Below are 12,724 nucleotides of genomic sequence, written 5' to 3'. Positions count from 1 at the left end.
GCCCGCAGCGAAGCATCCCCGGCGGGGCGCTCGTCGCCTGGGTCCTGAGGACCGCCGTGGCGAAGTGACACATTGACGCCCTGGCGCTCAGACCGGAGGTCCCTTCGAGGTTCAAGTTAAAAAAAAGAAAATCACCTTTGCAGGCCTGGCTTGCACACTTGGCTGCTTACTGAGTTTTGTGATGCTGGCTCGGTACAGCTTTTACCTCTTCTGTTATAAAAAACGCGTCAGCAGGTGTTAGTGCACCCGTACTTCCAAGTAGAAACACGTCTTAAAATTACTTCAGTTCTTCGATGGCAGTTTACGCCAAATTCACCCCACAAAAGGAGGAACTGAACTCAGCACTGTATTAAACACGTTCCTGGAGTCCTTCAGCAGAAATGTTAGCTCGATATAGAAGGAAGGTGAAAAAATCCACATCAAGTACTCAGCTTTGGTTGGATAGATGGAGAGACAAAGCGACGTAAACATTTTTGCCTTTTTTTGGTGTACTGTCTTAATGACTTGGATATTGAAAAACATTCAGTACGTTTGAATTGGGATTCAGTAAACTTTGACCAAAATTTCTAAGTTGTACGCATATGTTAAAGACAAATTAGAAGCCTTTTGAAAGCTTCTGTTTGAATTTTTGTATAAAAAATTGTGGTTATTAGTCCGTACTGCTTTCATATATGAAAAGGTGACATGAGGTTGGACCACATTTTAAAAACAACCTTTTCTTCCTCTAACTAAAATAGTTTTTCTTGTAGTTAGCTATTCCTTTTGATTTTTGTGTGAATAAAGGAAATACTTTTCTCCTTAGGAAGTTACGGTTCCAAACCAACTCTGTTGTGAAAGTTGGAAATAGTAACATTACAGCTAGTATTTAGGTGTATTTGATCAGTAAACCTCTTTTGCCAAGTCTTGGTTGAGTTTTTTGCACGGCACCGTGAAATGGCTTTAAAGAATCTTGGAAAGTTACTTAAAACAATTTAGGAAGAAAGTTTGTTGTTGAAGCAATATGTTGGATGTTAGGAAAGTAATATGTAATTAATATATCAAAGTGAATTGTATGGAGCAGTGGAAGTAGCACTGAACCAAGGTCTTGAGAGAGTCATGGGTCTACTAAGCATAATACAGTATTCATGTGACCTTGAGAAAGTCACTTTACTACTCAGTCTGTAAAATATGAAAGTTGAGCTACAAGCCTTCCTTACTGAAGTGGTAGTTAAGAAATTAACATGTTTTAGCTTTTAAATTACCTAGGCACAAACTGAACATATACAGATAAGAGTTATAAATTACTTTAGTGCAGTTACATTTCTTAGGAAAGGATGAGTTGCCTTCATTTAATAGAACTGAATCTGTACTGTGAAATCTAATCTAAATCTAATCTATTTCTAAACATTTTTCTTCCTGTAATTTTCAACTCAGCTTTGAAATCATTCCAACTATGGAAACTTGCACATAATAAACTAGGGTTAAGGTAGGCATTTCGAAGTTTACTACCTAGTGCTTCATCGTGCAAAAATATGGTAATCTTACCTGACTAAAGAGAGTTTAGCTGAATCTCAGTGGTTCTTTAATCCTGGGAAGAAATACTATTGTAGCTAAATTTTGAAGGGATTATACAGATAAGTACAGTGATGGGCAGGTAGTCTTTTCAATTCTGATTGGAACTTTATAAAGTGCAAAGTAAAACAGATTTTTACTGTTAGACTTCTCATAATTTTCTGTGACTGCTTTAATAGCTAAATTTAAGAAAAGCAGGTAAAGATGAATTATTCATTGTGAGCTTGATTTTGAAGGTATGGAGAAATGAGAGATGTGATATAATAAGATATCCTTCAAATAGGTGTTTTCTGGTACTTATTTTTTATAGAGCAAAGTCTTCCAGTTTTACATTCACTGATTGAACTAAGCTTGATTATGGAGGTTACAGTTACTTTGTTCTTCTAAGTAGTATTCTTAAATTCAGCAGGCATGATTTTCAAAATCATACTAATGGTAAACTTCTGTATTTTATTAATTTTAAGACAGCACCTTCACCTACAAATAGTGTGGCTTTACTTAGTAAAATTGAGATGGAGTGCCAATTTGTTTTTTAGTTTGTTTTTTCAATTGTTGAATTATGCTAGTGAGTAAATGGCACATACAGAAAAGTTTGAGTGATTTGTTTAAAATTTAAACAAAATTCAAGTTTCTCAACTTTTAACAGTCTTGCAGGATGGTAAAACTATAACGCCAAGATAAAATTGTAGCTCTTGGCATTTCCAAATAAAAGATTATGCACTACATAGAGAATCCAGTTTGAATTCCTATACAGTTATACTTGTATGATACAAATGACGATAGGAATATTATGATGGCTTATTGGGTGAATATGGAATGTGAGATAAAATGAGATAACTTGTTAGTTCAGCTTTCATAGAGAAGATGAGCATAGCAGTTATGGAAATACAAAATTTTTACAATGTGTGCCCCCAGAGATAAGTGCTAGAGTTTTTTGGTTTTTTATAGCTAGCAGTAGTGTCCCATAGCTGAGCTGCTGCAGAAAAGAGGAATTTTTAGTCCTAGTTTTCAGAAAGAATTAGAGTTGATTTTAGCAAGTGACTATTTCTTCATGTTATTAAGTAGTGAAAAGAAAGAGCAGTCTTAGAAGTGTCACTGAGTATGTGCTTAGTATGTGTGAGGCCCAGGTTCAGTCCCTTAGCACCAAAAGAAAAAAAAATTAATGGAGCCAGTAGCATGATCAAGGCATTTTGACTCTGCTACCAGCATGCTTTTTGACTTAAATTCTCAGAGACTCATTGATCTCTATGGTCTTTTAACTCCTTAAAAAATAGTAGTTGAGCTCATACCATGTGTTTGATGCTGATCTCAATGTTGTAATTAGTAGGAAGTAGCCCATGTCTTAAGATAAGTAATCCTGTGTTGTCTATTGCCTTGGCCTCCTTGAAATGGAACACAGTGTGCAGGGCTTGCAGTTAGAGTCCCAGTAACAGCCCAGTGTGGTTGAGTTCAAGGCCAGCCTGAAAGACACAGCAAGACGTTGTTGATGTGCTTAAACAAAACAAAAAGGAGGTGGGTATAGGGAGTTTGTTGGCCCATGCAGCTGGGAAAGCTACTACAGTTAGTTTCAGGCATGGGTTGATCCACATATTTAGATGATATTACAGAGACTTGATTTTATATCTGCTGTATATTCCTCCATGAGGTGGTAAAGTTAGATTTAGATTCTTACAGCTAGCAAACAAAGTATCTTCAAATGTCTCCCTGGTCAGCCATTTTGGAAGGCAGCCATGCTCACTGCTATACCACCAATGCAGACAGGTCAGCCATTTTGGTTCCCCCATTTTTTCCAATTCTGGGCCATCTCAGGTTAGAGAGGTATGATTGTATAATTTAAAATATTGGTGGAATAATATGGAGTAAGGGAAAGCTTGTGTGTGTGCGCGTGCGTGTTGGGGCTCGGGCTCAAATCAGTGGCTTTATCCATAGTAGGCAACTCTGCCACTGTGCCAAATCTGCAGGCTCCTCTCAGCCCCTTTTAGAAAGAGGGACCAGGAGTTGTGGGTTAATAAAACCCAAGTGATTTCTCTTATATGAGCCAAAAGGTAAAGATAATTTTTTAAAATTTTTTTGGCAGGTGGGGGTTATAACTCAGTGGTAGAGGACTTGCCTGGCGTTGTACCATATTCATGGTTCCATCCCCAGCACCACTTTCCAAAGGTTATTTAAATAATTTCATTGGTTATTGTTTTTAATCTTTTCTGTTGTGAAAATTACCTGCTGTATTTTTGGTCTGCTATATTTTTCTTCAAAAACAATAGAAGACCAAGTAGAGATGTAATTGTTTAATAAGAAAAAGTATGTAGGTTAACTTTAAATGTAGTACGAATTAAAATATTAGTTACAGCTGCCCCTGAAAACTTTGTCATTAACTATATAAAGTGTCCAAAGTAAAGAGGAGGATAATCTGACATATCTGGAAATCTATAGTCATTTCTTGGTTCTACATTGATAAGTACTGATGTGTCCGTAGGAAGATTATAGGTCTGGAAAAGGCACTTGAAATGTATCTCTTAAGAGGGTGAAAGAAGAATATGGAAGCTATTTGGCTTTGAAGGGCAAGTTTGGTTGTTATTACAAATAATTAGAAGATCGTGCAGAAGAAGAAAATGCAGATGAAGGGGTACCAAGTAAAATTTGTTGTGTCCCTATTCAGTAACCATATCAAGCACTGTGCTTGATATTTTATGCCTGTTTTAATTCTTCATTGTAGTGTTGCATGATAAAGAATGTGGTAGATTTTTTTTTTTTTTAACCTAGAAACAGGTACAGAAAGGTAAAGTAACTAAGATCATTGAGCCATTAATTGTCCAGAGATTTAAACAGCGGTCTGACTCCCAAAGCCCTTTTGGATGAAAATCGACAGAAGGTAGTTTTGCTTATGGATGGTGTCTTACTTTTATTTTCTTGTTACTTTCTTAGTGCTGAGACACAGTACCCAACAACCACAACTCTAAAGAGGAAAGGCTTGTTTGGCTCACAATTAAATTTCAGTCCATAGTGTGCTGGCTCCAAGACAGTGCTGCATGACAGAGGGGCTTTGCAGAGAAGAAAGAGCTTATTGAGAGGAATGCAGGAGCCACCAGTCAAGGAAGGAGGGAAACCCACCCTTCCAGCCCCACCTCCAGTGACCCACCTTCTATGATCACATTTAGCTATGAACTAATTCACAGATGAGTATCATGTCCCCATCATCCAGTCACCTCATAGCCCCTTCTATGAGAGCATAAGGCTTCGTGGGGGGGCATCTAGATATAAACCATAACCAGATGGTTTTAAGAATGACTGCTGGGCCAGACATTAGTTCAATGGTTCTGCCCCCCTGCCTTGCAAGCACAAGGACCCGAGTTCAATTCCTGGTACCAAAAAAAAAAAAAAAAAAAGAAAAAAAAGATTGAGTGTTGTTTCCTGTCATTTGGAGGTGTTTAAAGAGAGACTAGATTATCACTAAGCAGTAGGTCTTTGGATCTTTGGTATCAAGGAATGAACTATTGAATTTGATACTGGTGTTTTAAAATCCTACAATCATAGGAGGTGGAAAAGTTGGTCAGTGTGTTGAATATGTGTTGTGTATAGAGGTGCAGGGAAAACGAGCTTTGGGCCAGGGATTTTAGCTCAGTGGCATTGCGCCTTCCTCGCAAGCGCAAGGACCTGAGTTCAATCCCAGGTACAAAAAACAAAAACAAAAAAAACAAACCCAAAAAGCTTGAGAGACATTGTGCCTACCCTTTGTGAGTTTAGAATTTAGTCATGTTTGGGAAGAGGTGTTAATGAGCTCTTCTCATTTGTCTTATGGAAGTTGCATTTGTAGTATATTGAGTTTCTCTTCTCTGAGGTAGATTCTGGTTTTCAGTCTGCAGTAATCAAGATACTAACACTTATGTAGTTTTTTTCTTGAGATGGCCATTGAGGAGATGGGTGTTTGGTTATGACTAAATTGGTCAGGAGCTGGTGATGAGGACCAAATAATGCCTCCATTATAAATGGCCCAATTTATCTAAAGAAGGGATTATATACTTTTTGTTTGGGTTTGTTTGTTTGTTTGTTAGGGTTTTTGAGACAGGGTCTCACTATGTAGTTGAGACTGAACTGGAACTCACTATGTAGCCCAGGCTGGTCTCAAACTCACAGCGATCCTCCTGCCTCAGTTTCCCCGAGTGCTGGGATTACAGTTGTGCGCCACCACACCTGGCTTACACTTTTTTATTATATGCCTTTTTTTTTTGGTACTGGGGATTGAATTTGGGACCTTACATTTGCGAGGCAGGTGGCAGAACCACTGAACTAAATCCCTGGCCGTGGGATTACACTTTTTTTTAAAAAGTATGTGTGCATTGCAAACATACTTTTACTAGCTGGGTGTACACTTGGAATATTGTTTCTAGGCTGGTAGGTAGTGGATATACTAGAATAGAGCCTAGCTGTCTAAAACATTGGAAGTGGAAAGTCTTCTCTATGTGAAAGAATTTAAGAATGACTCATTAAGCTGGAGATGACATGGTAAAAGTATTTATAGGTATATACATAAGAATAAACAATACTGATTGATCTATCAGGTTAAGAATCAGATACATATAACAATGCTCAAAAGGTGGTTTTTAGGGCTGAGGATGTAATTCAGTGGTAGAGTGCTTGCCTAGTGGATGAAAGGCCCTAAGTTGGATCCCCAGCACTATCATAAAGAAAGAATGAGGGGACAGTTTTAGACTAGGAAAAAGAGGCTCTACAAATGACTGTAGATTACCAGTCACAGCTATATATAATATAAGTAGAAAAAAGAAAATGATGATTTAAGCTCTGGAGGGGCCTGTGGAAAATACAGTTTGATACTTTCGATGTATCGCTTTCATATTTGGAAATATGTCTGAGAAAGGGGGACATTTTCCTCCAAAAGAAAATTACGTCTTCCTCCAGTACCGTATTGATCATATTTAACATATTCCGATGTTTTTCTTCTGTAAGATAAAAAAAAATTAGGACCGGGCATTTAGCTTAGTGGTGCTGAATCCTCAGAAGTTGAAGGTCCTGAGTTTGATCCCTGGTACCCCCCCCCCCGCCAAAAAAAATTATATTGACACATAATTGTACATATTTATAGGGCGTAGTGTAATTTGATACATGTATACAGTGTATTGATCATATCAGGTAATCTGCATTTGCATGTTCTCTAGCTTTTAGGGAATTACTTTGGTATATTAAAATGAGTTATTTGGAGGAATTTAAAGATTGGTCCTGTAACCCATTTCTTTGTGAGAAAGACCAATTTGAAAAATAGTCATTTTTAATTCTGTATTCAGGATAGTGATTACTCATAATGGTAAGGGGGAAGGGATGTGATTAATCAATTGGTAGTGTTCTGTTTATTTTATTTTTGTGTGTTTTATTTATTGAAGTAGGTGGTGGGCTCTTGGATGTTTTTTATATTCTTCATACCTTTTCATGTATGAAACAATTTTGTAGTTTTATTACATAGAATGTTAAATTACATGTTTTAGGTTTTTTTTTTTAACATTTTGCTACATGGGATTTTACTTCTACAGCTATATATCTATATTTATATACATATTTTCCCCCATACCATTTGAAAGTAACTTGTTCCTATCATACTACTTCATCTTTATCCCAGCATTCCTGAGAATAAGGATTATTTTTTCATGTAACCATTACCATTTTCATACATAAGACAACAGTAATTTAAATAAATCTGACATTCTATTCACATTTTTTAAATTGTCCCTAATATGTCTTCCGTAGCAATTATCTGTCATAAAATGAAGGCTCACTTCTATCGCATTTGGTTATTACATCTCTTTAGTCTCAATCTAGTATATTCCTTTCATTATATTTTGGTACTTTTGGAAAAATCTGGGCCAGTTTTTTGTTGCTCTTCTACTTGAACTTTGCTAGCTTATTTCAAAGAATTGCTTCAAAGGCTTGTCTTAATTACATATTTAACTTATTTATTTTGAGAATAAAAGTTTACACTTCAAATGTATGTTCTAAATTAAGTATTTAGTTCCTATTCAGTGTTCTTTATTTGCCTTATTGTCCTGTGGCTTTAAGAATTTGATTTTGAGGAAGAAAAGGGGATAAAATAAAATACAGTTAAAAAAGGATTTGGTGATAAAACACACTTGATGTTGAGCACCTAGGCTTCTTTGTTAATATTGCTTAGCAATGTTGTATATGTAGGGTATGGTCCGATTCAATGACTTTTTTTTTGAGACAGGGTCTGCTATATATAGTTCAGGCTGGCCTTGAACTCATGGCAGTCCTCCTGACTCAGTCTGAGTTCTGGGATTACAGGAATGTGCCCTCATGCCTAGCCTGGCTAATGAGCATCTATCTATCTATCTATCTATCTATCTATCTATCTATCTATCTATTTAGGTACCAGGGATCAAACTTGGAATGAATATCTCTTTAACCACAGAAAATTCTGAGTATAGCAAGTCAAATGGAATTTTAGAGATTAAATTAGTGTTTACAAAGGACTGCATTTATTTGTTAGACTTGACCGCATAAGAGCAGTCCTATGATTATTCAGTTTTTGTTTTTTTTTTTTGAGACAGGGTCTCACTCTATAGTTGAGGCTGACCTGGAACTCACTATGTAGCCCAGGCTGGTCTTGAACTCACAGCATCCTCCTGCATCAGCCTCCTGAGTGCTGGGATTACAGGCATGCCCACCAAACGCAGCGATTATGCAGTTTTTTGTTTTGTTTGTTTGTTTGTTTTGTGGTACCGGGGATTGAACTTGGGTCCTTGCACTTGCAAGGCAGGCCACTGAACTGCTGAGCTAAATCCCCGGCCTCCAGTTTTTTAAACATTACACTCCTAACATTTTTTTATTGGCAGAGTACTCCATTTGTTATATTGTCTTCAAAGTCCATAGTAAAGTAAGATTTGATAAGTCTTTAAAATAGCCTTAAAAGGTAATTTTCTTAAAATGGTTGTTAATGTTTAATGATAAAACATTAGTAGCTTCAGATTAGTCTAGTGGAAAATAACTAATAGTTTATCTTTTGTATATATACATGTACTGCACACAAGTTGTTTCGGAAGTTGTAATGAAAGAAATACGCCAAGTTTTTTATTTTTTGTTTTGTTGAAGTAGGGTCTTCATTTGTAGTTCAGGCTGTCCCTGAACTCATTATGTAGCCCAGGCTGACCTGGAGCTCAAGGCGATCCTCCTGCCTCAGCCTCCTGAGTGGTGGGATTACAGGCATGTGCTACCATACCTGGCTCACAAGTGGTATTTACAAATACAGATCTTTGACTTAGTAAAACTTGAATAAGTAAATGAGAGTTGTGTGCATTTTCAAATAATTCTTATAGATGTTACATTTTAAAATAAAATTTAAATTTGTATACTTAACATTTTGAGACATCCTTTTGGACATACTCAAAGACTTCCACTCCATAAAAGCCCAGGAAGGCTTTCAGTTTTGCATAATCCTTTTTCGTCAACAAAGGCCGTACCTTGTATAAATTTGTCACATGTACTGCTAAGTAAATAATTTATAGTGGGACTACGTAACTAATTAAACAAGAAATTGAAAAAAGTTTCCAAGTTTTTTGTATGTTTTTTATTGAGTTGGAGTTCTTTTAAAAATTTTTTCAAACTGGGTGTGGTGGCACATGCCTGTAATCTCAGCACTTGGGAGGCAGGAGGATCACTGTGAGTTTGAGACCAGCCTGTGCTACATAGTGAGTTCCAGACCAGGCTCAACTACATAGTGAGACCCTGTCTCAAAAAAAAAAACAAAAATTTTTTTTTTCAGCCATTCACTTCATAACCTTATTCTCAGGTTCTTTTGCTAACTTGTTCTTTCTCATTTTGGTTTCGGGATTATTTTATATTTGTTTGCTTTTTAATACAGAGTAACTTACTAAAAGGTGGAATTGAGACTTTAAAGTCATTAAGTAGAAATTATTTTCTCTTGCTAGGAAGCAGGTGGAAGTCATCATAAGGTTTCTGTTTCACCTGTTGTCCATGTTCGAGGGCTGTGCGAATCTGTGGTGGAAGCAGACCTTGTGGACGCGCTGGAAAAATTTGGGACAATATGGTAAGGACAACAGGGACTCTGTGTAAGTTGAAAATAGTGTAATATTACGAGCCTTGCTTGCTTGCTACATGTTTTTTCCCTCAATATGGAAGGGATTGAAGCTAGTAGTGCCGAGCTACATTGCCAGTTCTTTTTATTTTTTAGGTTTTGAGACCGGGTCTCCCTGAGATTTGTAACTGGACTCCAGCTTGTTGTCCTCCTTTCTCAGCTTCTTGAGTAGATGGGATTACACTTGCTCAATATTTAGCATTGTGTATTTTAAGATTGTCTATGACTATGTGTTTGGAAACTTTTAGCTTGTTATTTATTGTTTTCAAGTGCGGGAAATCACACTGGGGCATTACACATGGCTAGACAAATTATTCCACTGAGCTGTTTCTCAGCCTTAAGCTTGTTACTTTTCTAAAAATAAATTTTATTTTAATTTTATCCCATTCACCCCCTCAAACCCTCTCTCCTCACTAAAGCTTATTATTTTTAACCTTCCTAGGGGGATGCATAGGTTTATTTATTTTATTTATTTATTTTTTGGTGCCTGGGATTGAACTCGGGTCCTTGTGCTTGCGAAGCAGGTGGTGGAACCACTGAGCTAAATCCCCGGCTTTTCATTTTTGTGGATCACCTATCACTCTGACAGGTTGTATGTGAAAATCTTAAGTGAAATCATAATTAGAGATGGGGGTGGTAAGGGGAAGGAAATAAAAAATTAAGATGTGTTATGTACATTTATCCACTTCCCATGAGAAATGTGATCATTATATACTACAAATGTACTAAGAAAACATAAAAAAGTGAAAAACCAAAATTAGAAAAGTGAATTTTCCTGCCAAAAGTAGACACTCAAAAATTCTAACTTAGTCCTGGGGATTTAGCTCAGTGATTCCACCACCTGCCTCACATACACAAGGTCCCGAATTCAATCCCCAGTAAAAAAAAAAAAAAAAAAAAATCTAACTTATTTTTAGAGTATACCTGGCTATTATTTTATAAGTATGGATGATCTAGAGTTGATTTTATTGTTTTTTTCTTGGTATGCATGTTTAGGTGTTTTATTATAGATATCCAAGACACAGACCAAGTGGAAATATATTAAGAAATTTTGATATAGTTCCAGTGATAGCCTGATTGCTCCAATTTTGTTAAAAAATTTTAAATATTTTATAAAAGTTTATGTATTGAGAAAGTAATGAACAAATAGTAATCAGAAAGTAATTACAAATATTAATCTAACCGAATTGGGTCACTACTTCAGTGGGATAAAGTAGGAATAGTATCAAGTGACACTTTCCATCACAGTATTTTATGAATTTCTTTGGTGACCTCATTGAATGATTAATCATTTGACAAACTTGTATGGTCAACTGTGGTCAGTTTATACTTCAGAAACCACAGTTACAGATTGTTTATCCTTAGGAGGTATAAATTGAGAATCTGTGTGGACATCATACATGTTGAAAAGTCACTAAGAGGACTGTATCAGTTCTCTGTCACATGAACTGGATGTTGGCAATTAGCTCTGTTTGAAGAGTTATATATTGAAGCTGACTTAGGCATTAGACTTACCCTAGTCTCTGTAGACCTACTGAATGATCATACAAGTGGTACATTGTCCTATCGAATTAAAGAAGTAAATGTATTATGTGCTTAAGGCTTTTACATTTAATTTGTTTGTTTTTTGAGGCAAGGTCTTGCTATATAGTTCCAGCTGGCCTTAAAGCTCACTGTGTAGCCTGTGTTCTCTTGGAACTCAATGATTCTCCTGCCTCAGCCTCCCAAGCTGAGGTTACAGGTTGGCATCATTCCAGGCTAAAATTAATTTCTTAAAGATAGGAAATACTGAGACAGATGTCAGAAAGCAAGTTGATGTCTTGTTGGAAATTGTAAGGAAACACTGTTAATGTTTTGATGTCAATTTGTGGTATGACAGGAGTGTTGGTGAGTACAAGGTGTAGTGGCACATGGCTGTATCGTAATCTCAGCTACTCAGGAGGCTGAGGTAGGAGGATTGTAAGCTCAAGGGCAACCTTTAGTGAGTCCCTGCCTCAAAATAAAATTTAAAGAAGGGGTCCAGGGATTTAGCTCAGTGGCACCATGCCTGCCTTGCAAGCACAAGGTTCTGAGTTCGATCCCCAGTGCCAACAACAATAAAAAAGCAACAAGGGCCCCAGTACACACACACACACACAAAAAAAATAACACCCAAAGTTAATAATTTCAGTTATTCTTAGGTGTCATGTCCATTTTTAGATGTATACTGTCTGATACTTAATCTGTGGTAAAGTCTCCCATATATGAATGCCATTTAATTAATTTGTGTAGTACATCCATCTGCCCTCAGGTGGTATTATGTGGATAGCAAAATCATGAATAATTAGCACAAATTAGTGTGTAATTAAGAGCTTAATTGGCATAAATAAGTAGAACAAGTTTCAGTAGAAACAAATAGTAGAAGGTTGTTGCTATTAAACTGAAAGAACATTGAACGACCTTCAATTAAGGTTTTCTTGAAAGTGTTATTTAAATTATTAAAAAAATACATTTCTAGAACCTGTACCTATTTATTTATTTAGTGATATGAGATTACAAAGACTATAGTGCTCCTACTGAAGGTAAATCATCAGCTTCAAAATATAGTAAATTTGTACCTAAACACTGATACACAGTAAAGTTAAGAAACAGTAGAAACAAGACATAGCAACAGAATAACAAGTTGTTAAGAATGGTTGTGTCAGATTGCTGTATTTTACCTTTTTATCTTTTTTCTATTCATAGTATGTTTATGTATTAAAATCAAAGGAGTATTTTTAAATGTCTCAGCTGGGGGTTGTGGTGCACACCTGTAATCCCAGCACTTGGGAGGCTGAGGCAGGAGGATTGCTGTGATAGCGAGATCCTGTTCAAAAAACTAAAAACAACTCCCTCCCCAAATTAAAAAAAAAAAAATCTCTTTTCCTCTTCTCCCTTCTTATTACAGAAGATTTTGAATAGTGCTTAGCTATACTAGTTTTAAAACAAAACTTTTAAACTTCGGTACACTGAATCTGTTGCCTTCTGTTTTTGTTTTTCATGTGTGGTTTTTTTTTTTTTTTTTTTTTTTTTTTTTTT

General features: G+C 36.3%; 1 protein-coding gene across 1 annotated transcript in view; it reads left to right on the top strand.

Moving 5' to 3' along the window:
- Positions 1 to 411: 411 nt before the first annotated feature.
- Positions 412 to 12,724, top strand: part of Hnrnpll (heterogeneous nuclear ribonucleoprotein L like) — a gene marked incomplete at its 5' end in the record, with an annotated part of 40,323 nt that continues 28,010 nt past the window's right edge. The window contains 3 exons of the mRNA XM_010604981.3: positions 412 to 463; positions 3,629 to 3,711; positions 9,501 to 9,619. Coding sequence (XP_010603283.1) covers positions 412 to 463; positions 3,629 to 3,711; positions 9,501 to 9,619 — 254 coding nt within the window. The remainder of the gene's footprint in view (positions 464 to 3,628; positions 3,712 to 9,500; positions 9,620 to 12,724) is intronic.

Source organism: Fukomys damarensis, unplaced genomic scaffold (genome assembly GCF_012274545.1).
Source record: "Fukomys damarensis isolate Sample0158 unplaced genomic scaffold, DMR_v1.0_HiC HiC_scaffold_2, whole genome shotgun sequence".
NCBI classification, from domain to species: domain Eukaryota; kingdom Metazoa; phylum Chordata; class Mammalia; order Rodentia; family Bathyergidae; genus Fukomys; species Fukomys damarensis.
The sequence above is the reverse complement of the archived record's forward strand: the minus strand, read 5'-3'. Positions and strand labels throughout refer to the sequence as shown.